Source organism: Schistocerca gregaria, chromosome 3, assembly GCF_023897955.1.
Source record: "Schistocerca gregaria isolate iqSchGreg1 chromosome 3, iqSchGreg1.2, whole genome shotgun sequence".
Classification (NCBI taxonomy): domain Eukaryota; kingdom Metazoa; phylum Arthropoda; class Insecta; order Orthoptera; family Acrididae; genus Schistocerca; species Schistocerca gregaria.
In genome coordinates this window covers 346,358,763-346,382,859 of record NC_064922.1, presented here as the reverse complement: position 1 = coordinate 346,382,859, position 24,097 = coordinate 346,358,763, and the positions used below count along the sequence as shown (strand labels likewise).

At 44.1% G+C, this 24,097-nt stretch overlaps 1 protein-coding gene across 1 annotated transcript in view; it reads left to right on the top strand.

The window, feature by feature from the left end:
• LOC126354187 (potassium voltage-gated channel subfamily KQT member 4) overlaps positions 1–24,097 on the top strand; it is a 969,743-nt gene that overhangs the window by 698,142 nt on the left and 247,504 nt on the right. The window contains exon 8 of the mRNA XM_050003638.1: positions 21,620–21,831. Coding sequence (XP_049859595.1) covers positions 21,620–21,831 — 212 coding nt within the window. The remainder of the gene's footprint in view (positions 1–21,619; positions 21,832–24,097) is intronic.

Genomic DNA, 24,097 nt, shown 5'->3' with positions numbered 1-24,097 from the left:
CAGTTGCTATGGTTGTTGTGTTTATAATTTGAAAAACAAAATCAACAGGATAATAATAATAGAAATTTTGGGAGAAAATAAACAGACCGTTGTACTATATAAATATAAAAACTGTTCCTAAAATAACCTATTGCACAATATTGCATAAACTGCATTGCTAATCATGTAACCTTTTGTTTAAAATAGTGTCATGCCCTGCATCTGTGTGTATACCTGCATCTCTCTGTATATGTGTTTGTGTTGTCTCAGTAGAACAGTTCAATAAAAGTGTGTTGCCCCGTGCCATAACTGTTGTTTTAACCCCTGTGAATGTGCAACTGTTTGTGAATACTTACCGTATATGTTTTTGCACAAGAAGGCTGTGTTCTTTACGAATGTTTTGTGTCCTTACCTAATTTGTGTTTTTGTGTTGGTTTGTGTGATGTGTCGTTCCTTCACAGACTTTCTTTCTCCGTTTCACGTTCCGCTTGTCTCTGTCTTTGGACGTTAGCGCCAAAGTGGAAGAAACTCCCAAAGCCACAGAGAAGATCCAGCAAACGTCCTGCTCGCTGATGTAAGTGTGGAGCACACGTCGAATCGAACTGTAGTCCCCGTAGTTCCCAGCTCCGCCACGCCACGCCACGCCACGCATTCACCCGCCCTCGCCCCTGCCGCTGTAGAGCGTTACCCGGTAGCTACCAGCAGTCCATCCCAGACTGAGAACGAGGACCCTAGAAACCCAGGCCGCTTCTTCTATATGTATTGCAAATCGTATTATACAGTGCACAGTGCTTAGTGCGTTCTTTCCAGCTACTGTGCGAGTATAGCGGCTGAGTAGCGTTAAGACGTAACACAATTTTTATTTCGTGATCGGTTCCAGATACGGAAAAGAGCTTTCCGGCAAATAATAGCACACAGAGGGCTACAAAATACTGTTACATGGTTAATATTTTCTGTTGTATCCGTAGGTGAACAAGGTGGCACCGCACTTCAACATTTATTAAATGGGTAAAACACGACAATATTTATTTAAACTACACTCCTGGAAATTGAAATAAGAACACCGTGAATTCATTGTCCCAGGAAGGGGAAACTTTATTGACACATTCCTGGGGTCAGATACATCACATGATCACACTGACAGAACCACAGGCACATAGACACAGGCAACAGAGCATGCACAATGTCGGCACTAGTACAATGTATATCCACCTTTCGCAGCAATGCAGGCTGCTATTCTCCCATGGAGACGATTAAGAGACGCTAGATATAGTCCTGTGGAACGGCTTGCCATGCCATTTCCACCTGGCGCCTCAGTTGGACCAGCGTTCGTGCTGGACGTGCAGACCGCGTGAGACGACGCTTCATCCAGTCCCAAACATGCTCAATTGGGGACAGATCCGGAGATCTTGCTGGCCAGGGTAGTTGACTTACACCTTCTAGAGCACGTTGGGAGGCACGGGATACATGCGGACGTGCATTGTCCTATTGGAACAGCAAGTTCCCTTGCCGGTCTAGGAATGGTAGAACGATGGGTTCGATGACGGTTTTGATGTACCGTGCACTATTCAGTGTCCCCCTCGACGATCACCAGAGGTGTACGGCCAGTGTAGGAGATCGCTCCCCACACCATGATGCCGAGTGTTGGCCCTGTGTGCCTCGGTCGTATGCAGTCCTGATTGTGGCGCTCACCTGCACGGCGCCAAACACGCATACGACCATCATTGGCACCAAGGCAGAAGCGACTCTCATCGCTGAAGACGACACGTCTCCATTCGTACCTCCATTCACGCCTGTCGCGACACCACTGGAGGCGGGCTGCACGATGTTGGGGCGTGAGCGGAAGACGGCCTACCGGTGTGCGGGACCGTAGCCCAGCTTCATGGAGACGGTTGCGAATCGTCCTCGCCGATACCCCAAGAGCAACCGTATCCCTAATTTGCTGGGAAGTGGCGGTGCGGTCCCCTACGGCACTGCGTAGGATCCTACGGTCTTGACGTACATCCGTGCGTCGCTGCGGTCCGGTCCCAGGTCGACGGGCACGTGCACCTTCCGCCGACCACTGGCGACAACATCGATGTACTGTGGAGACCTCACGCCCCACGTGTTGACCAATTCGGCGGTACGTCCACCCGGCCTCCCGCATGCCCACTATACGCCCTCGCTCAAAGTCCGTCAACTGCACATACGGTTCACGTCCACGCTGTCGCGGCATGCTACCAGTGTTAAAGACTGCGATGGAGCTCCGTATTCCACGGGAAACTGGCTGACACTGACGGCGGCGGTGCACAAATGCTTGCACAGCTAGCGTCATTCGACGGTCAACACCGCGGTTCCTGGTGTGTCCGCTGTGCCGTGCGTGTGATCATTGCTTGTACAGCCCTCTCGCAGTGTCCAGAGCAAGTATGGTGGTTCTGACACACCGGTGTCAATGTGTTGTTTTTTCCATTTCCAGGAGTGTATTTACAACACTGATGTATTTACATACAACTTTATATCTTTGTTTGTGATTGTTCCACTGTTTCAGTTCAGTATTGTGGATCTTGGGAAAGTGGCTACAATATAGAGGAAAGGAGGGAGTTACGGAATGGTGTTTTAATACATGTCCGAAGGAACAGATACCATCGGTGACCACGCAGCTCGTTAGAATGAAATTACAATGAAATGAACACCCTTAGCTGCTTGCAGGCGGCGTTGACTTACGTCAACGGGGACAGATGAAAATGTGTGGCCTCACCGGGACTCGAACCCGGGATCTCCTGCTTACATGGCAGACGCACTATCCACCTGAGTCACCGAGGACACAGAGGATAGCGCGACTGCAGGGATTTATCACTGGCACGCCTCCCGCGAAGCCCACATTCTCAACCTATTGTCCCGCACTACATTCGTAGCGCCCCCGCCCAGTATACTCATTACTCGCGGCTCGTTACCTATTCCCGTAAGAGTTCGGGCACTGTTTTTGCATGTCCGAAACAACAGATACCATCTTAGTGTGTATATCAGCTACACGCCGCGAGTAATGAGTATAATGGGCGGGGACACTACGAATGTAGTGGGGGACAACACGTTGAGAATGTGGGTTTCGCGGGAGGCGTGCCAGTGATAAATCCCTGCCGTCGCGCTATCCTCTGTGTCCTCGGTGACTCAGATGGATAGAGCGTCTGCCATGTAAGCAGGAGATCCAAGGCTCGAGTCCCAGTCGGGGCACACATTTTCATCTGTCCCCGTTGACGTATGTCAACGCCGCCTGTAAGGAGCTAAGGGTGTTTATTTCATTGTAATTGAATGCTGTTTTGTTTTATATAAATAACTCGTAAGATACGTATCCAAAATAAAGGGCCTTAACATAGATATATTGGATATTTATCTGTTTCATTCACTTCAAAAACTATGTAATTCGAAAATAAAGTGTATAAGTAATTTTTAGAAAGCCGAAAAAAGATAAATGTTGGGTGTTATGCAATAGGGACGGGGATGTGAAATAGTAGAAGCAGTATTCAATGAAGTGTTTTCTCAGTCACAAAAATCAAAATTATACTGATCTTCAATACAGCCAGAACAACCTTCATGGGCCCACATTTCGGACGGTATATACTGAGGTGACAGAAGTCGTAGTATAGCGATATTCAGATACACAGATGTGGTATTTTCGCTTACACAACGTATAAAAGGCAATGCATTGGCGGAGCTGCAACTTGTACTCAGGTGATGATTCATGTGGAAAGGAATCTGATGTAATTACGGCCGCACGACGGGAATTAACAGACTCTGAACGCGGAATGGCAGTTCTAGCTGTACCCATGGGACATTCCACTTCGGAAATCGTTAGTGAATTCAATATGCCGACATCTACAGCGCCAAGAGTGTGGCGAGAATACCAAATTTCAGGCATTACCTCCTACCACGAACAACGCGGTGCCCGACGGCCTTCACTTAACAATGGAGAGCTGCGGCGGTTGCGTTGGGTTGTTAGTGCTAACAGACAAGCAATACTGTGTGGAATAAATACATAAATTAATGTGGGTGTACGACGAACGTATCAGGACAGTGCGGCGAAGTTTTGGGATAGTATAATATGGCAGCAGACGACCGACTCGTGTGCCTTTGCTACGAGCACGACATTGCCTGCAGCGCCTGTTCTGGGGTCGTGACGATATTCGGTGGACCCTATACAACTGGAAAACCGTGGCCTGGTCAGATGAGTTCTGATTTCAGTTGGTAAGAGCTGATGGTAGGGCTACATTGTGGCGCAGAACCCACGAAGACTTGGACCCACGTTATCAACAGGGCACTGAGCAAGCTGGTGGTGGCTCCACAATGGTGTGGCCTGTGTTTGCGTGGAATGAACTGGGTCCTCTGGACCAACAGAACCGATCGTTCATAGGAAATGGTTATGTGCTGCTAACTGGAGACCATTTGAAGGCATTCATGGACTTCATGTTCCCAAAAAAAGTAGTCATGTCACCAGACCACAGTTATTCGCGACTTGTTTGAAGAAAATTATTCAAAAATCAAGCGAATGGTTTGGCCGCCCAGATCGCACAACATGAATCCCTTCAAACGTTTATGAGACATAATCGAGAGCACAGTTCGTGCACAACATCCTGCACCGGAAACACCATCGCAATGGAAATGGGAATGCCGTGTGGCTAGGGTCTCCCGTCGGGTAGACTGTTCGCCTGGTGCAAGTCTTTCGAGTTGACACCACTTAGGCGACTTGCGTATCGATGGGGATGAAATGACGATGATAAGGACAACAAAACACCCAGTCCCTGAGCGGAGAAAATCTCCGATCCGGGCGGGAATCGAACCCGGGCCGTTAGGTATGACATTCCGTCGCGGTGACCAGTGAACTACCACGGGCGGATACCTTCGCAATTATGGATGGCTAAAGAGTCAGCATGGCTCAGTATTACTGCGGGGGACGTCCAACGACTTGTTGAGTCCATGCCACTTCGAGTTGCTATAATACGCAAGGAAAAAAGGTGGTCTGACACGATGTTAGTAGGTATCTCATGACCATGGACAACTAAGTGTACTTTGTACTCAAGTTTCCCTCTTAAGATCACCGGAAAATGTTGCCCCACAAAGCATGCAGTCTGTATCTTAACTTCCTGGTTCAGAGTGCATTCAGACCCCCTCTCCATCAGTGGAGTCTTGAAGTTCCATTATGTCTGAATTACTGGAGCACTATCGTCTTTTCAAACTCCTTGACATTTTCTTTGTCCTACGATCGTTTCTGGTAGCCGTTGATGGGCGATTAGATCTTCTTTCTTTGAGTGAGGCTTTCAGATTCTTTTTATGGAAGTAATATATCAAGGCCTGAGCTGAACCTTTTGGCCTCCAGCGATTTGATGTCTTGCGGTGTAGGTGATAACTCTTAGGGACATACAGTAACTGGAACACTAGATGACCCTGGCTAAGGAAAATGCTGTTTGTTTATTTATGAACTGTAGGTTGAGGTTTGTATAATAGAAAATCTATGCTTTGTTTTAATAGACAATTACTAAATTCTACTAACCTGCTTTAGTTTCGTTCTCACTCAGCGCCTTCTGACCACCTGACTTTGTTGCTCAACAGGACGTTGGGTACCTCTATTCTCGAGACTTTCGTCGTTTGCTGCACTTAAGTCATGATTGCTGTTCATATTTCTACTGGACGGGAAAATTCCCGTGACCCTGAACCCGTTGGCTGCGATTTCAAAGTTCTGATCTTTTAGATAAGCTTAGCTAAAAGTTCTGCAACATCAAGTGGTCTTAGGGCACTGTCGTGTGTTTGTAGCTATTGCCGGATCTCTTCGCTGTAGTAGTTCGTCAGCGGTTCCATAAATGTTTTATCCAGTGGCTGGATCTTGTGTTGCAGTGACGAAGGAAGCTAACTAGATGAACACGATGACTCATAGCCATGCAGTTACCTCATTGTTTTTGGTGTTACGGTAATTGCCATCTAGGATGAGAAGCACAGGGGACTCGTTACCGGGGTTGGTTTTATAAATAACATGTTCAAATCACCGCTCGGACAGATTTTTTTGTACCAACCAGAGGGATCACACGCAGAGATAGATATAGGTGATTCTCCTCTCATTAACTGCTGGTTCATGTTCTTCCTCGGGAAGATAATCATTGTAGGAACGAAGGAAGCACTAGCGCTCGTGCGTAGAAATATGATCATAAGTCACCCTCTTCCTGTCACGACGAGAGCTCCTATTGTGTTTTCTCCTTGTGGCCTATGATGTGGGGAGTTTTGCTTTGAACGATCGGCATATCAGTTTCATCTACATTCAAGACTCTTTCACCAGGGAATTTGTGCTGAAGAAACAGATTGTCAAGGACGTCGAAGAGCTATGACACTTCTTCTTGGCTGAATCCAGAAGCTCTGGTCTGTAATGTCCCTGATGGCTTCCTATTTGATAAAATATTATTGTGCCTCCTCATAAATCTTCTCAACCAGACCGTTCCTGCAATCCTATTTCCATCAAAAGGATTGTTGATACAGTCCCTAATAGCCAGCTCATATTATAACAGGCGAATATCACTTCTTGACAACCAACAGAAAATAGATTCTATGTGTAGGCAGCAGGCTAGCATCGCCTCTTCGAGACTAGCTGGTAGCACAGTTCTGATCCCTTTGTTGTAGCTGCATCCTTATCAGAAGTTTCAGACTTAGCCAGACGAAACAGTGTAGGCAGAATGACAGCAACCATTTTTGCAGCTTTCATATACACCATCTCCTTCTCTCTCACTAGTTTAATAGCTTTTACCATTTTCTCAGAATCAAATTTCTCTCGCTGCCGTTGGTCTGACGACACAAGTTTCATGTGACTGGCTGTATCCAAACCGATGGGGACTGTATTGGTAATACAGTGGAAAATAACTGTAATTATACTAAGACAAATTAAAGTTATAACCTTATTTTACACATGGTGGCTTTTTAAGTCGAATGAAAGTAATACGAAACTAAAACAATAAATTATTATTTTAATATCTAGTGTACTAATTCCCTCCTTCCATGAATTGTTTGAAATACATAAAACAGCTTTGAAAACGATAAATACGATTTAAAAAGCCATCTAAACGTGGGGGGGGGGGGGGGGGGGGGAGTTATGGAATACTTGGAAGCCAAATCGGTGCGTAACCCCTTCCATATATATAGCCTGTCATTGCCCATTCGGGGAACGAATTTTTTGTAACCAACAAATAAAACAATCAACTAAACGCTACATAAAGGCTCTACAAGTTAGACTAAGTTATTAAATTCGTATCCGACACAGTCATGAACATCTAATGAAGAGTTCCTACCTCTAAAAATTTCGTGCCCTTTCGGTATGAAATTTCCGTTCTCACGGTTACACAGCAAATTCTAATAACAAGCAGCCGTATTATGACGTAAAATCAGCCTCTGAGTAGTTAGTTTCAACTGTTACTGGCACACTGCATCATGAACTGGAAAGCTTAAGTCGAGTTCCATATCCCTCTACCTTTTACACAGCCACGTCCTTTCCTCTACAATTACTTGCCAGCTGTTAACAGATGAGTAGTGTCGGGCTAGGACATTTTGTTCTGAGATTTCGTACATTTGCATGCGGTGAGTCGAAGGGATGACGTCGATGTCTGGAGAGAGCAAGACGCGCTGGCGGGGTGTTTAAAAGTCTGTTCACCCACAGCGATGTGTGCGGCGCACTGAGTGCGGTCCACAGAGACAGCGTCGATACCGCAATTTTTTTTAACATCGAGAAAATTAAGCCATATGAAATTTTAAGTGAACAGTGCCAATTTTTGAACTGCATTCGACAGCTCTCGATGAGTTGTCAACGTCGGCGCTGAATCTTTTCAGCCAAAGTATCTGCGGAAGTCGTTTCGTAGATGAAAACATAATTAATAAACAAACATTTATACTCTTGTACTTGCTGCGGAAAGTAGCCTCATAAGCAAACTTGCTATATGAGAAATTTGTTTCCTTATTTGTGAGTTGACATCCATGAAACGCTGGCTAAAAGACGTCATGTTTCTCCAGAGGCTATACTTATTTTGAGTAAAATGCTCCAATTACAACTAATAACTAATTTCAACCAGACAGTCATTTTCAAGTATAGTCGTTCATTCGATATTAGTAGATCGTACATGATCTCAAAAACAAAACAAAAATTAAATGCTATGGGATGCCAGAATGCGTGGTCTACCTATCGGAATATAAATCACTTTATACAACGTCATGTTAGGGAACTATGTATAGCAATTCGTTTATGAAGGCAGTACGAAAGAGTAGTTGCCGTCCTCTCTTTCAGCTGTGATAGCGTGAATATCAAAATTAACCGACCAACTACATATATTAACTGGAAATTGCCACAGCAGTTAGTCACTTCACTAAATTGTCCCCCCACTTTTACTATCGTCGCATGAAGAACGATATCGGTAGGGCATTTAATTGAGTAAACCACAAAGTTGGAAATCAGGGCGATAAGGCACCCTCGGAAACCTGAAGCTGGTAAAGAAGGGCGCCAATTTAGGCCGTTGTGTGGAGGGATACTCTACAATAACAACAATCTGGCGCCTGTACTTCAATAATGTCGCTCTACAGAAACACTTATTCACCGATACCTGGCACTGGCAGGATAGACAACCCTTTTAACACCCCTCAGATTTCGTATGGGGTCACCGAGCGCTAGTGCAACATGTACCACTACTCAGCTGTTTTTTGTTATGCTTGATTAAATCATATTCGAGGCAAAGATGATCTTAAATATTTTATAAACGATTTGGATGAATTCTGAGTTACGGGTGGCACAGTATCTAGCACTAATGATTGCCTGGTACTGGCGACTGCAGCTAAGAATCTAGAAATCTTGAAGGCTTGGAGGATGGTCTTCCAGGTGTTCTGTAATGCATGAATCAATTCCTCGCCTATCCCTGGCTTGGGATTTATATGTCCTAGCCTTTGACCCATGAAATCCTACACATGTTCCGTTGAGTTGTCCGATCATTCCATCACTGTGATGCACAAGGCATTTAAACGATATCGGATGACAGGCCAAGTGTTGTCCTGCATCAGTGCGTAGCGTGGTGCAAACGCTGCAGCTTCTAGAATGGTGCATGACTACAGTATGTCATCCCACTAGTGCTGAGTGCTCAGCGCTGGAGATTGCACAACAGTGGGGGGCATTTTCCTGTGTAGCCTGATGCCTTCCCAAATCATGACAGACCCACTCCTGAATGTAGTCTTCCTGAAAATGACGTTTGAATGATTCCCTGCCTCCACATCAACATGCCAATCACGGAATCCTGCCACCATTGTCCTCCCTAGAGAAGCGTGACACATCCGTGAAGAGCAATCAGCATCATTGCTCCATACCGAACTGCACGTTCTGCCTGGAAAACCGCAAACTGACCACCCAATGCGCTTGTCAAGTTTAGTACCGTCATTGAATTGTGCAGCCGAATGCGTAGATCCTGCAACCGTGACTGAACTGTGTGCGCTGGCATAACTTAGCCATAGCAGCAGCAGCAAGACGATCAGCTCGAGTCTGTCGCTCGTCGGACCCAGGATGCCTGCCTACCATTAGTGCGGTCCTCCCGCGTTTTACTGCAACGGCGGTGGCCCTGATATGGATTTACACTACCCTTCTTCCCACTCTCTGTGACGCTCCTAGCACGTTCGCATTATATCACTGTGACCTACCTTCTCCAGATAGAGCAACGGCTTAGCTAACATCAGCGGAAGACAGATGCATAAAAATTCTGTAAAGGGCCCGAACAGTCCAGTTCCTCGGCACTGAGATGACCCAGAGCTTACGACACACATGACAGAGTCCTTACCATACGCTGAAAGCAATGACGAGAACACGAGAAAGAAACACGCCATACTGTGCGGGAGTTTTCTGCAAAGTGATTCGATTGTCCATCGAAGCCAAACAGCTGAGTGGCGCTATGCCACTGCACCAACTGGCCGCATGCGAAACCTGAGCTGTGTCGAAAGTATTGCCTGTCTTGCCGGCACCTAGGAGTCTGTGAGTGGCTATTTGTGTACAGGGACAGTTTTAAATAGGACAACAAAGGTTTGTTGGTGATACTGATGGTGTTGCCGAACTGAGGGTCTTCCACACACACTTCGTCGTTTCATGTACAAGCATGAAGGTGTCCCATCTCTCCATGCACACACAACAGCAGGGAACGAAACACGAAGGAGTACGTTCAAAATGTCGTCAGTTGTTTTAAACAGCTCCTAGTACTTACACCCTATATATACCAGAGCAAAAATTGCGGTCATGCTACACTGCGAAAAAATGAATCGCCAGTGGGGTGCAACAGTGTCAAAGCTTGTCAATTGCACATTGGCCTGCAAATTGTCGTTTTTTACGATGAAATGGGTGAAAATGAGCTCTACAAGGGAGGGGGTAATTTCATTTACGATCTTTGTGACATCTCTGGCGGCATTTTCGTGTCGATTCTAAACGTCAGTCGGTTCGAAATGTTTCTCTCTAACCACCCGCAGAAAACCGCGTGATTTCAATGCTTGGAATCACGCTTGTTTCTTCCATCCCAGAAGCATCAAGAGAATGGGTGAGATTTGGGTAAGGGGAGGTGTGACGACATTCCCATGGTGTGACACGTTCGTAGTAGCGTTGGGTGAAATTTACTGAAATGTGGTATCAAGGTGACAGCATTAACCCACTTTACACCTCAAATGCAATTCTGAGCTCTGGCCTATTTCTTTTGGACGTGTCGTCACGAGCGTCATCGGGCCAAAGGGAGACTTCGAAGGACTCCATGCTTTGTCATCGTTACGAGGAAGGCTTTATGCACCTCTGAACCAAAATTATAACTTCAGCGTCGGGGTGGGAGAAAATTAAGGAATTTCGAAAAAGTTATCCTTTAATTTTGTTACACAGTTTATATACCCCCTTCATACGATAGAGACACAGGCTCAGAATATTTGTAAATGAAACTTCATTCTGATATTTAGCGTATTTGGAGTGGCTTAGATTTTTTTTAATATGTATGTCGCCATATTTCAGCAAACCCACTTTTTGTGGAAGCAGCTGCATTTTCGTCGAGTGGTTTCCCAAGTATCGATGTGCTTCAGTTCTTGGCTGCTTAGCTGTCTGAAGGAGAAATATCGCCGTTCCGTCCTGATTAGAAATACACCAGATCCGCGGTGTAAACGGCCATCTGTATTCGATTCTGCATGTATTCATGTCTGCAATGGTGAGATGATTATCTGTCCTGTCTTTGCTCGAAGACCCCAAGTGTTTAAAGTATTAGGGAAGCTTTCGTAAAATATCACTTGGAAAACTACGCCTATACATCTTACGCGAAATTCTACTGAATTGCGTCAAAATATCCGCACACTTTTAAGACAACTTTTCACACAACATTAATAAGCGTTTTAGTACATCACTCAACTTTTCTCGCGCTACCGTAAGCCATAAAAAAGTATAACGTTCCATTAAAAATGTGTAATAATACATAGTCACTTCAGTATCCCTCTTGATACTACAGCTAACAGTACTAACAATGTCAAAATAAGTACTAGCTGGTCTGCGTACTATGTTTCGCCGAATGCCTAGTTTCGATATCTGGAACCATTCGGAAAGTAAAAGCAGTGTTTCGTCTTGCGGTGCTCGCCATGTGTATGGAGGCTATTTACTGCCAATTTAACCGCCCATGCTAGAGAGAGACTTATATTTCATAAGTGTATAACCCTGTGAAATAAAAACTCTTTTAAACAAATCTGTAAACAAAGGAAGTGTAGTGAAGGCCTACTATAGGCCTGTGTTTCTTTGCTACCTGGGAAATCAGATTATAACGACAGTCCGATTGAGACGTAGCTTCAATAACGTGAGAAAAAGTTAACATCAACACTTCCGAGGCTAAGGCATCAACAGAATAACAGTTTTCCTTCAATGAAATTATTGCCATTTGATTATAAGTATTTTATTATTCGTTTGTTTCAGACTATCGATATTTCGGCTTTATAGCCATTATCAAGTGCAAAGGTGAAAAATTTATGAAATATCCGACACATCTGAAAGATATGGTGCCGTCGGAGGCTACAACTCGTCTGCTGCAATATCTATTTTTAGTTCCCACTCATATCTTATAATGCGACGACTTGTGTATATGATCACATATGCATTGTAAGATTCCGACGACTCATTTAGTCATGTCGGATATTTAATGACTGTTGCACTTGATAATGGCTCCAAAGTCGAATACCGATGGTGCGAAATAAAAAATGTCAAATGGCGGCAATTTCTTTCAAAAAGTAGATTATGACTGCGGTCCCCAAGGAAGGAATAGTAGCTGTTCAAAGATCAAATAGAGCGTCGAAGGAAAACGTTTTCTGAGAAATATCAATGCTCCCTTGAAGATTTTGGCTTCATTAAAACAAGTGCTTGCTACTTTTCCTGGTATAACTAGCTTAAATAGTCAACATCCATGGATTTACCGTTAAAAGGGGCTTCAAATATATCTTCTGAGAATAAATTCAGTAGGGAGTCAAATACTAAAACTACAATAATACACTACATGGTTGGCAGTTTTTGGCATGCATAGTGATGTCGCGTTAACGGGCAGACATACAAGAGTTACACGTCAAACACTAATAACTGCGCTAAGCAGTCGGCCTGGAAGTACAAGAGACGTAAACAGAATAGTCAAAAGTCAGGGAACGGTTGTCCCATTTGCAGCTGTGCCACATATGAACCCCGAATGTTGCAGCTTCATGATCCGCACCGCGCGAGAGCAGACACGATGTCTATGCGGTCTGTTATACACTGGTTTGCAGAAAAAGTGCCACAAGTCGCGAGTTAAGCGACTTTGAAGGCGGGATGAGAGTCGTTAATTATGTCTACCAAGCCTGTATGGATGTAAAAGCACAGCATTTTGTTCAACAGCCCGACTCGTGACACAGTGCCTTCCCATGACCTTCGGACAATAAGTGTATAAGGGCTGGACTGAATAATATGAACACCGAGCTGAATCGTCCTATTTTTACGAGACTAGCTTCTAGCTGATCCACAATACATTGGCGTTGTCATATCACTAAACGAAGAGTAACATTTGCTGTGTCAGCAGCAATGGCTAGAGAACAATTGCAGTGATATAGAAATGTGCATGACTAGTGGAACCCTACATACTTCCTATACGAAAACTAACAACATATTTAGAACAAAAGAAGCATCCATACGAATATCAAGAGCTCAGATGTACAACCTATGCTAAGTAAAGAAGGTGGAGATGAAAGTTGGACATAAATACAGAATTGGTGTGTACTAGAAATGAACATGAAGACAATACTATAAAATGGGAAGAGGAGGTAAACGAAGGTGATATGGGAGAAATGATAGTGTGAGAAGAATGTGTCAGAGCTCTGAAAGATGTACAAGACATCTGGAGTTGACGGCATTCCCGCAGAGTTATTGAGAGCCTTGGGAGATCCAGTCATGTGTCACACAATTCCAGCCCCTGTGCAAAGTATATGTTTGAACAGGAAAAATATCCCCAGACTTGAAGAAAAGTGTAATGATTGCAATTAGAAATAAAGCAAATGCTGATACATATGACTACAATCCAACTAATGGCCGCAAAATACTCGGATTGCTTACAGAAGAACGGAAAAACTGGTAAACGCCGGTATCGGAAAAGATAAGTTTGGGTTCCAGAGAAATGTAGGCACTAGCAAAGCAGTACTAACCCTACGGACTACTGGTACGCCTTGACATTCTAAAGGTATCAGGGACAAAGTACAGGGAGAGAAGTGTTATTCACAACTTGCACAAACACCAGACTGAAGTTATATAGGTCCAAGGACATGAAAGGGAAACAGTAGTTGAGAAGAAATTAAAATAGGATTATATCCTCAATCCAGGGAGGTATCCTCAACGGTATTCAATCAGCATATTCAGGAAGCAGTAAAGGAAACCAAGGAGAAACTTAGGAAAGAGGTTAAAGTTTGGCGAGAAGAAATAAAACTTTGATGTTTGCCAGTAACATTGTGTTTATACTAGGGACAGCAAAGGACTTGGAAGAGAAGCTGAACGAAATGGATAATATATTTAAAAGACATTATAAGATGAACATCAGCTGAAGTAATATAAAAGTGATGGAATATATTCGAGGTAAATTATACGATGCCGAGGGAATTAGTTTAGGAAATTAGAGTGGTAATAGTAGCAGAGGAGGTTTTTTATTTGAGAAGCAAAATAACTGATGATGACAGAGGTAGAGAGGATAAAAAATAAAGTATGGTAACAGCAAGAAAAGCATTTCTTAAAACGAGGTATTTTGTTAATATCTGTTTTGTTAATATCTGATTAAGAGTTATGGAGTGTTTCCTGATGCTGATTGGTAGCCCTGTATGGTAGTGAAACATGGGCGGTAAGCAGTTCAGAGGAGAAGAGGCTAAAAGCTTTCGAAATGTGGTGCTATATAAGAATACTGAAGAATTGAGGGGGAGATCGAATAAGTAATCATGAGGTACTGAATCGCGATATCGAGAAAAGAAATTTATGGCGCAACTCAACTAAAAGAAAGTATAGGTTGATAAAACACATCCTGAAGCATCAAAGAATAGTCATCTGGCAAAGTAGGAACTGTGGCTATATGTTACAAAGGGAAACCATGTCTCGACTACTGTAAGCAGGTTAAAATGGATATAGCTTGCAGTATCTACTCAGATATGAAGAGGCTTGCTCAGGATACACTAGTGTCCGGAGTTGTATCAGACCAGTCTTCACACTAAAGTCTACAACAAAATCGCTCCAATAATATACACTGATGTGACAAAAGTCACGGGATGCCTCCTAATATCGTACCGGACCTCCTTTTCCCGGCATAGAGCGGCAATTCGACGTGGCATGGACTCAACAAGTCGTTGGAATTTCCCTATAGAAATATTGAGCCTTACTGACTATGTAGTCGTCCATAATTGCGAATGTGTTCCCCGATCAGAATTTTGTGCGCGAACTGACATCTCGATTATGCCCAAAAATGTCGATGGGATTCATGTTGGGCGGTCTAGGTGGCCAAATCATTCGCTCGACTTGTCCAGAATGTTCATCAAACCAATTGCAAACTACTGTGGCCCGGCGACATGACACATTGTCATGGTAACACGAAGTCCGTGGATGGCTGAAAATGATTTCCAAGTAGCCGAACGTAACCATTTCCAACCAATGATCGATTCAATAGGACCACATGACCCAGTCCATTCCATGTAAGCACAGCTCACACCATTATGAAGCCATCACCAGCTTGCACCGTGCCTTATTGACAACTAGGGTCCATGGCTTCGAGGGGTCTGCGCCACGCTCGAACCCTCTCATCAACTATTAATGACTGGAATCGGGACTCGGCTGACCAACAACCGTTATGGTGACGAGGCCAGGGAAGGCGCTGCAGGCGGTGTCGTACGCACTGGCGTCTGTCGTCTGCTGCCACAGCCCATTAAGGCGAAATTTCGCCTCGCGCTCTTAACGGAAACGTTCGTCATACGTCTCACATTTATTACTGCGGTGCAGTGCTGTTTGGCTGTTAGCACTGAAAACTCTAAGCAAACTCCGCTGCTCTTGTTAAGTGAAGATCATCGGCCACTGCGTTGTCCGTGGTGAGAGGTAATGTCTGAGATTTGGAATTCCCGACACTCTGTTGACACAGTGGATCTCGGAATATTGAATTCACTAACGATTTCCAAACAGTAATGTCCCATGCGTCTAGCTGCATCTGCCATTCCGAGTTCAAAGCGTTTTAATTTTCGTCGTGCGGCCATAATCACTTCGTAAACCTTTTCATGTGAATCATTTGGGTACAAATGGCGGCTCCGCCAATGCACTGCCCTTTCATAGCTTGTATACGCCATACTGTTGCCATCTGTATACGTGAATATCGCTGTCCCATGACTTTTGTCACCTCAGTGTATAATCTCATAGGCACACGTTTAGGTGTCCCAAAGGATGCAGTCTGTTCTGTATGCAATAAGGTAGTCGTAAGTTAATACCTATGAGTGTTCATGTTATTTCGCCCGACAGCTTACACAGTGTGTAGCCACATTTCATAGTTACGAGATAAAGATGATATGATATGATAGAACAGAAACGTAAGGGGAAATAAACTCTGACAATTAGAAACACCGGATATTACAGTGACATGGAGAACAACATTGGTATACAAACTGGAACAGTAACCAATGAAAACGTGTTTATTCAATATTAGAAGTTCTAGGGACATTAAGCTGCTGCTTCGGCCATTCTACAGAAAATGTGTAAATGGAAGGAAAAAGTAGGACAGTGCGAAAGTAGTGGGTTCAAATGGCTCAAGTGGCTCTGAGCACTATGGGACTCAACTGCTGTGATCATCAGTCCCCTATAACTTAGAACTACTTAAACCTAACTAACCTAAGGACATCACACACATCCATGCCCGAGGCAGGATTCGAACCTGCGACCGTAGCAGTCGCACGGTGCCGGACTGCGCGCCTAGAACCGGGAGACCACCGCGGGCGGCAAAGTAGTGGGTTATATGTGTTTTGTTAAAAATCATCTATTATTATCAACTGTCATTAGACTGTCGTTGACTTTACGGTACCAATCTCCACATCATCTTTAGGTACAGCAGGACAACCAAGGTCATGCTCAAAACTATGGCTGGTTTCACTGCAATTGCCACTCCTAATGACACGTACGAGAGATAGCTACAGCTTTTAATTATCACTTCGAGAAAATGGAATTACGTAATAAATTCGTGTGCAGATGCAATGTCGCCGTCCTGTTGCGCATTGATATCCCCGCTCCGCAATACTGCAGCACTTTTATAGACAAAACTAAAAGGCATAGATCATTGAATAATGGAGATGAGCTGAACCTAATCCTTTTGGCACCTCTAGAGACGTGCTATGGCACTTTGGCGCTGGGGTTCGGTGTACTGGGACTGCAGACATGTACCTGCAGACAGACAAAATTATTACCATACTTCATTTTTTCGCGGTAATAATTATAAAGACTCAAAGGAATTAATGACGTTAGCTGCCAGTGGGCGTTCATTTATAGCAGAGTAGCAAGTTTAAAATTCGTGCTGGAGTGGGATTTGAACCCGGGTCTCTTTCTCACGAGGTAGATGCACTGATCACTATGCCACGTGGATACAGTTGTCTTCGCCGCCGCATGGACTGCCATAGCATGCCTCCAGTCAGACTCAAATTGGGTCTAATGGGAGGGGTGCTAGGGTAGCAGTTGTGGTGATCTGTGTCTGGATGGAGTACCGGTCAGCGCATCTGCGTAGTAAGCAGGAGACTTGGGTTCAAATACCGGCCCAGCAGAAACCTTCAACTTGGCCCATTATCATAAACCAAAAGCCCACTGGCAGCCAACGTCTCTATTTCCTTTGTGTCTCGATTCATAGTGGTGGCAGGATCGAAATGGTGTATGCTCTTTTCGACATGTCCGAAAGAACAGACACAACATATATGATAATTATAATTCGAGCTTTCCCTAGTACAGGCTTAATTGACTCACTGGAGTCACTGCACAAACCTGTTAATAAAACAGCAAAGTGAAGACGTTTCGCCAGGAAAACCTGAAAATTCAGGCGATCATAGTGTATGTGATGCAAACTGTATATGACTATGTAACCCATACGTTAACACAGGCAGACAAGCGAACATACTTCTCAAGAGTGATACGGATTCATTCTAAAAGTGTGTGGACTGGAAACGACCGCAGATTTTTAATAAAGATATAGCTATCAAAACAATGCAAAGCCACAGTGCGATATTTCTGACAGATTAAAGCACATTGTGGGCTGGCAGCACTTTAGCAATAATCACATACGTAGACCTAGTAAATATTCTGTAGACTACGAGAGTACTGGCTGGCCAAACAGATATTAGCTTAAATTTCTTCAGCTGACAATTATATTTGGATGTATGTTTCGTGGCACAGAATAAGTGCCTTATGGAATCGTTTTACGAAACAGATTAATCGTGTTCTGTGGTTCTTTGACTTTTCAATAGTACAATTCCTCTTATTCCTCGCAAGGACATTGTTTTGTGTACTAGCTACTAAGGATAATGTTATCAAAAATTTTAATGCCTTACAGGAATTTCGATGCATTTATGATCAACGTGACTGACAGCATAACAGGAAACATAGTCTCACTGAAAAAGATAAAATTCGATACTAGACCAATGTTAGGACTTGCTCTGGAACGAAAGACACATTTCCACACCGGTGTGTTGAAATTTACCACACATTTTTCAAGGTATTTGAGTGTTGTAATTGAAAGTAGTGTATTTGTGGAAGTATTCGACTTGTTTCCTTGTGAGATTGTAGAATAATCGTTACACGTTTGCCTTTTTTTAATATATTGTAGACTTAGATACTTGCAGCTTACGTATTTTGTTACGTAGATTTAGTTTCCTGTCTCTGTAAACAGTTGTTTATAATAGAAGCTGTTAATGTAGCACGTATTCTGCTATTTAAAAGCTCTTAGAAGTGGGCAACTATGAAGAACAATAGATTATGAAATTAATATCAGTGTGTTTGTTGCGCACAAATAGTACTGAAAACAAAAAACACTCAACTGTGAGTGCTGAATGACAGAGTTACTCATTATCCTAGTAGAACGGCTACGTCGTTTCAGAGCAAAGAAACGTTGACTCCGTTGACTCATTTCCACTAATAAACTACTCTCGAAAACTACTGTAATCCAGATAGTAATTTTATTAAATCTTTGGAGAGGTAAAAAGTAAGAAAAAGTGTATTTGTCATGCTGATGGGCCCAAATTTTCCAAGAATTAGTAACTTTTTGTGGGATTGCAAACTGTTCGCAGGAAGTTTAAATACTAAATTACTGTTTTCCGTGTTCCGTAATAATACTGTTATGCAGTTATAACTTTCCATCCGAGAAGCAACATCAACTCCTTACTGGGAGCAGTAGAAGCGAAATAAGTGTTTCATAAGGGTCAAACTCTTTACATTTAGCGTATATGGCGACTATTAAGTACAAGCCTGTTTACATCGACAGTATCGTATGTAATCTACAGCTTCGTTTCCAGTCATGGGTATTGGAGTAGTGCCCTAACTGTATGGTGGAGTTGCTAGTAAGTTGATGTATCTGGTGCTTGTTGCTGTACTTGAGACTATGTACGTCCTCCTACAGTCCGGTTAAAATAACATCGACAAACGGCAGTAGCGGAGCAGTATTGCCATCTCGTGGGCAGAATCATATGTACGCCCGGTTATTCACGCAGTTCAAATAGGAACAGAGTGTGTGGTTGCAGAAGGCTGTTGTCCCCTTTGTAGTTAAATGAAGATTACTACTGAAGGCAGCAGCTGCAGCCTCAGAAATAGTGTATACACAGCTAAATAACAGGCCTGCCGACGAGAATGTAACTCTAACTATCGCGAATTACCTCTATCGAACTACCTCCAGAAAGGTCTGCAAAATCTGGACCTTGTTCATTCCACCACTGAATGTACGCTCATTACATCAAACTGTGAATATGTTAACATATTATGAACAGTATCTGCTATTTTGTACTGAAACTTTCGCACTGCATACAAGAAGATGGAACTATTGACATTTAAACATTCCCGTATATCAGCAGCGAGCTGGCTACAGAGCAAAATGAAAATAGTCGTTAATGCAGTATAACTTTTGTTCTTGATTGTATAAAAAACAAAAGATGAATTCAGGCTGCAATGACTATGCTATAAACTTTTAATACGTTGAAAATATTTTGAAAGAAATTCCATTTTCAATAGCCTTCGTGTAAAATGGAGGTGCGGCTTAGCTACCTCATCTACCAGATACGTGTATTTAACAGTCTGTTACTGAGAAGCAGCCAAAGATTTGCCAGTGTAAATAAGTATCGAAGGGCAGCTATCAAGTTAATACTGAGGCGCTGTTCTAAGAAATATTAAATAATATACTACTTGTTGACAGCTCAGAAGTTAAGCATGCTAGAAAAGCATCTCCCCCCCCCCCCAGCTTACAAGGAACTTCTACTAGTTATCAACATTCTGTATACAGCAGTTTATGCCTTTAAATACAACAAGTATCTAACATCGAAAGAGTGGAAACTCTCATCACCAATTTTGTGCAAAAAATAATAGAACAATCCACATATTTAGTTTACCATCTCCCTTCCACGTCACCTTGCATGTGAAATACGGCAAATTTTTTTCCGCACCACTTTCCGTACAATTTAGAACGTTACCGGGTCATTCTCGTATATCTTCTGATGAAGTGTTTCGACCTTCTTGTATGACTAAATAGAGCACCCTGCAACTGCGTCCATGTACCATACCTACGCAACAGGTAACACAAAGAGATGTGATGCCACAAACTAACAAGGTTATTAGAAAGGCAGGGCCGTGCTCTTTGAACGGAACCATCCAAATACTCGCTTTGCGTGGTTCTGGAACACCACGAAAACCCTACACTACTGCTTTTTGGAAATTGCAGCACGAATAGTAAGAAATGTGTTTACAATGAAATTTATTCCGCAGATTAGTGACATGACGAGACGTAAACGATTAGAATTAAAAAACTGCACATTCACTTTGACTGCGTCCATGTACCTTACCTACGCAACAGGTAACACAGAGAGATGTGATGCCAGAAACTAACAAGGTTATTAGAAAGGCACGGCCGTGCTCTTTGAACGGAACCATCCAAGTACCCGCTTTGCGTGGTTTTGGAATACCACGACAACCCTACACTACTGTTTTTGGAAATTGCAGCGCGAAGAGTGAGAAATGTGATTACAATGAAATTTATTCCGCAGATTAGTGACATGACGAGACGTAAACGATTAGAATTAAAAAAAAACTGCACATGCACTTTGACTACGAGAATTTAGTACTTTGTGAAGCCGCCACGCGCTGCATACAGAGCCTGTAGGCGGGGTGGCATGGAATGAAAGATGCTACTGGAAAAACACATTGCCACGTGATTTGAATGCGCGGCCTCAAAAATCTACAAGGGTTGCCGAAGGATCAGAACGAACAAAGTACCGAGCGACCATCTGCCAGACATGCGAAGCAACAATATCAGTCGTAGCTCGAAGAAGTCTTGCGCACTCCTCGCCACGTGTAGCCGGGCGTTGTCCTGATAAAACATTGCATGTGGAGCAACCTGATGGAGGGACAATGCCACAAGCTCTAGAACTTGCTCGATGTAGCGGCTGCTGTTCAGATTTCCCTCAATACGCAAGTGGCCAGATAGCGTGCTATAGTCAGTGGTGTCCCAAACCACCACATTTAGCCCTTTCCCGCTTTGCCACCGTCCGATTGTGTGTTAAGTGTGGGTTTTTGCAGTTTGTACATAGAGTAGTGTGTATCAGAATTGCCGGGCCGGGATCTGAACCGCCGTCCCCAGGAGTGCGAGTCCAGTGTCTTAGGACCTCGGTGCAAGCCGAGAGAGAGAGGTGCAGACGAGATGCGGCTCGCCCCGACAAGTCGCACAGTTGTTTTACTCGGAGGGTGGGATCCCCGTAGCGCATGCCGCGCCGTGCTTGCTGTGTGTGGCCGCGTGCTTGCCTCTCCCCGCGCTCTGCTTGTCCGCCCCCGTGCATGAGACCCCGGCCCGCCGGCGGCAGCGGAGCGGTGTCTGACGCTGAGATTCAGTCGCGTCTCTTCCAGCTTCAAGCACAACGCGTCGTTCGTGTCGCGGCTGCCCACCATCCGCCGCCACAAGAGCTCCTCGCTGCACTCCCCGTCGCTGGCCAAGACCGGTGGCGGCGGGGGCGGCAGCGGCGCGGGGGCGGCGGCGGGGGCGGCCGCAGGTGGCGCCGGCGCCGCAGCCAGCGGGACCCGCGGCTTTGCCGAGCTCAACGCGTCCTCGGAGAACCTCGGTAAGTTCTGCAGGCGCGTCCTGCGACCTGCTCCCGCCTAGCAGTCTAAGTTGCCGGCTTCAGCATTGACACCTGCTCATGTTCCTGCAGTTAAAACTTCCGGGCTGAGAGGCGTGGACAACATACAACGTGTTTCTAAGTCCTTGCAACAAGCTTCTAAGGATGACAGATAAAATCATGGGTAGTTCTGTTAAAGCTGAAATGTTCTCTGACCCTTAGCAGGACACTAGGCGTCTTTTTACTGAATTCGCCTGCGCTTGGATAAAGTAATTTCACCAAAAAGCAGGTACTGCTAACCAGATGTGCTACATCTTCATACCACCTACCCAACTAAATTAGAGTGATATACAACAACAAAACCTTAAGCATTAATACTACCGGATGATCAAAAAGTCAGTATAAATTTGAAAACTTAATAAGCCACGGAATAATGTAGATAGAGAGGTAAAAATTTACACACATGCTTGGAATGACATGGCGTTTTATTGGAACCACCCCATATTGCTAGACGCGTGAAAGATCTCTTACGCGCGTCGTTTGGTGATGATCGTGTGCTCAGCCGTCACTTTCGTCATTCTTGGCCTCCCAGGTCCCCAGACCTCAGTCCGTGCGATTATTGGCTTTGGGGTTACCTGAAGTGGCAAGTGTATCGTGATCGACCGACATCTCTAGGGATGCAGAAAGACAACATCCGACGCCAATGCCTCACTGTAACTCCGTACATGTTTTACATAGCTGTTCACAACTTTATTCCTCGACTACAGCTATTGTTGAGGAATTATGGTGGACATATTCACCATTTCCTGTAAAGAACATCATGTTTGCTTTGTCTTACTTTTTTATGCTAATTATTGCTATTCTGATTAGATGAAGTACCATCTGTCGGACATTTTTGAGCGTTTGTATTTTTTTGGTTCTAATAAAACCCCATGTCATTTCAAGCATGTGTGTCAATTTGGACCTCTCTATCTACATTATTCCGTGATTTATTCAGTTTTCAAATTTGTATTGACTTTTTGATCACCCGGTGTGTTGCAGTCCGTGTATTATTCCCAATTACGATAAAAAGTTCCTTCAGACACGCTTGCATAACATGAAACACATGAAATATATTCGCAATTGCGAATATGGACTACCATCAACTGTATGATGAAATGACGACAGTGAAAATCTGTGAGGGACCGAGACTCGAACTCGGATTTCCCACTTAGGACGGTCGGTCGCCTTCGCCTTAGGCTATCCGAGCATGACTCACTGCCAGACCAATGACGGCTGTAGTCACTGCAATGTATCCTCCTTCAGAATTCGGAATAATACAAGCACTGCAGTATCGCGTTAATTCACCGATACCAGGCAAGCGACTTTCCAGTAAAATGCCTGCCCTGTATGGCAATGCGCATAATGGATGTGCGAGTACAGGTTGCAGGCCCATGGTTGACGACATATGAAAATTTGGGTCTGGCTGTGAGCCGTCTCGGGAACCCTAATGGTAGCCGGCACGGTAGCTCAGCGTGTTCGGTCAGCGGGATAGTTACCCTCTGTAAACGGATCAACCAAGAACCTGAACGTGTGTCATCGGACGTCCGCCTCGAACAAATTCAGCGAACAATAAAGAACAAAATGAGATAAAGAAACTGCCATGTCGAAGGTCCTATGTTCTAACACTGCTTTGTACCAAAATATCTGCCTGAACGGTAACTCAGAGTGTTCGGTCAGAGGCTTAGCTGCCCTCTGTAATAAAAAGAAAACTTCGCAAATTGATAAATGGTGAACTTTAACGGGTGTCATGGGACATCCGCCACGAACAAACGCAACGTACAATACCGAACGAATTAAGATTTAAAAAAAAAAAAAAAATGGTAAGGCGACCTCTCGCAATAGGCGGGAAATCTGGTTTTGAGTCCCGGCCGACACACATTTTCACTATCGTCGTTCCAATATACAGCTGATGGTAGTCCCTATTCTCACATTAAGCACTAATGTCTCTAAGTGGATAAAGATATATAGGGTGTGACAGGTTGTTAAGTGCAGACATTTTTATTTATGGTACCTTAATATGCACACACATCAATACGTTGGTTGTTTTCTTCCTGCGTCACACCGTCTTTCCACAAACACAGCACAAAGTTTGCGACCTGATGTTCTTTTCTGCACGGTCGTAACTGCACCATCAGCGGATTACACTTGTCACTATAGGCTAATAGTTTTACATCGACATGTCCACATTTCAACACCTGACCTGCTGGCCAGAGAAAAATAAGCATTA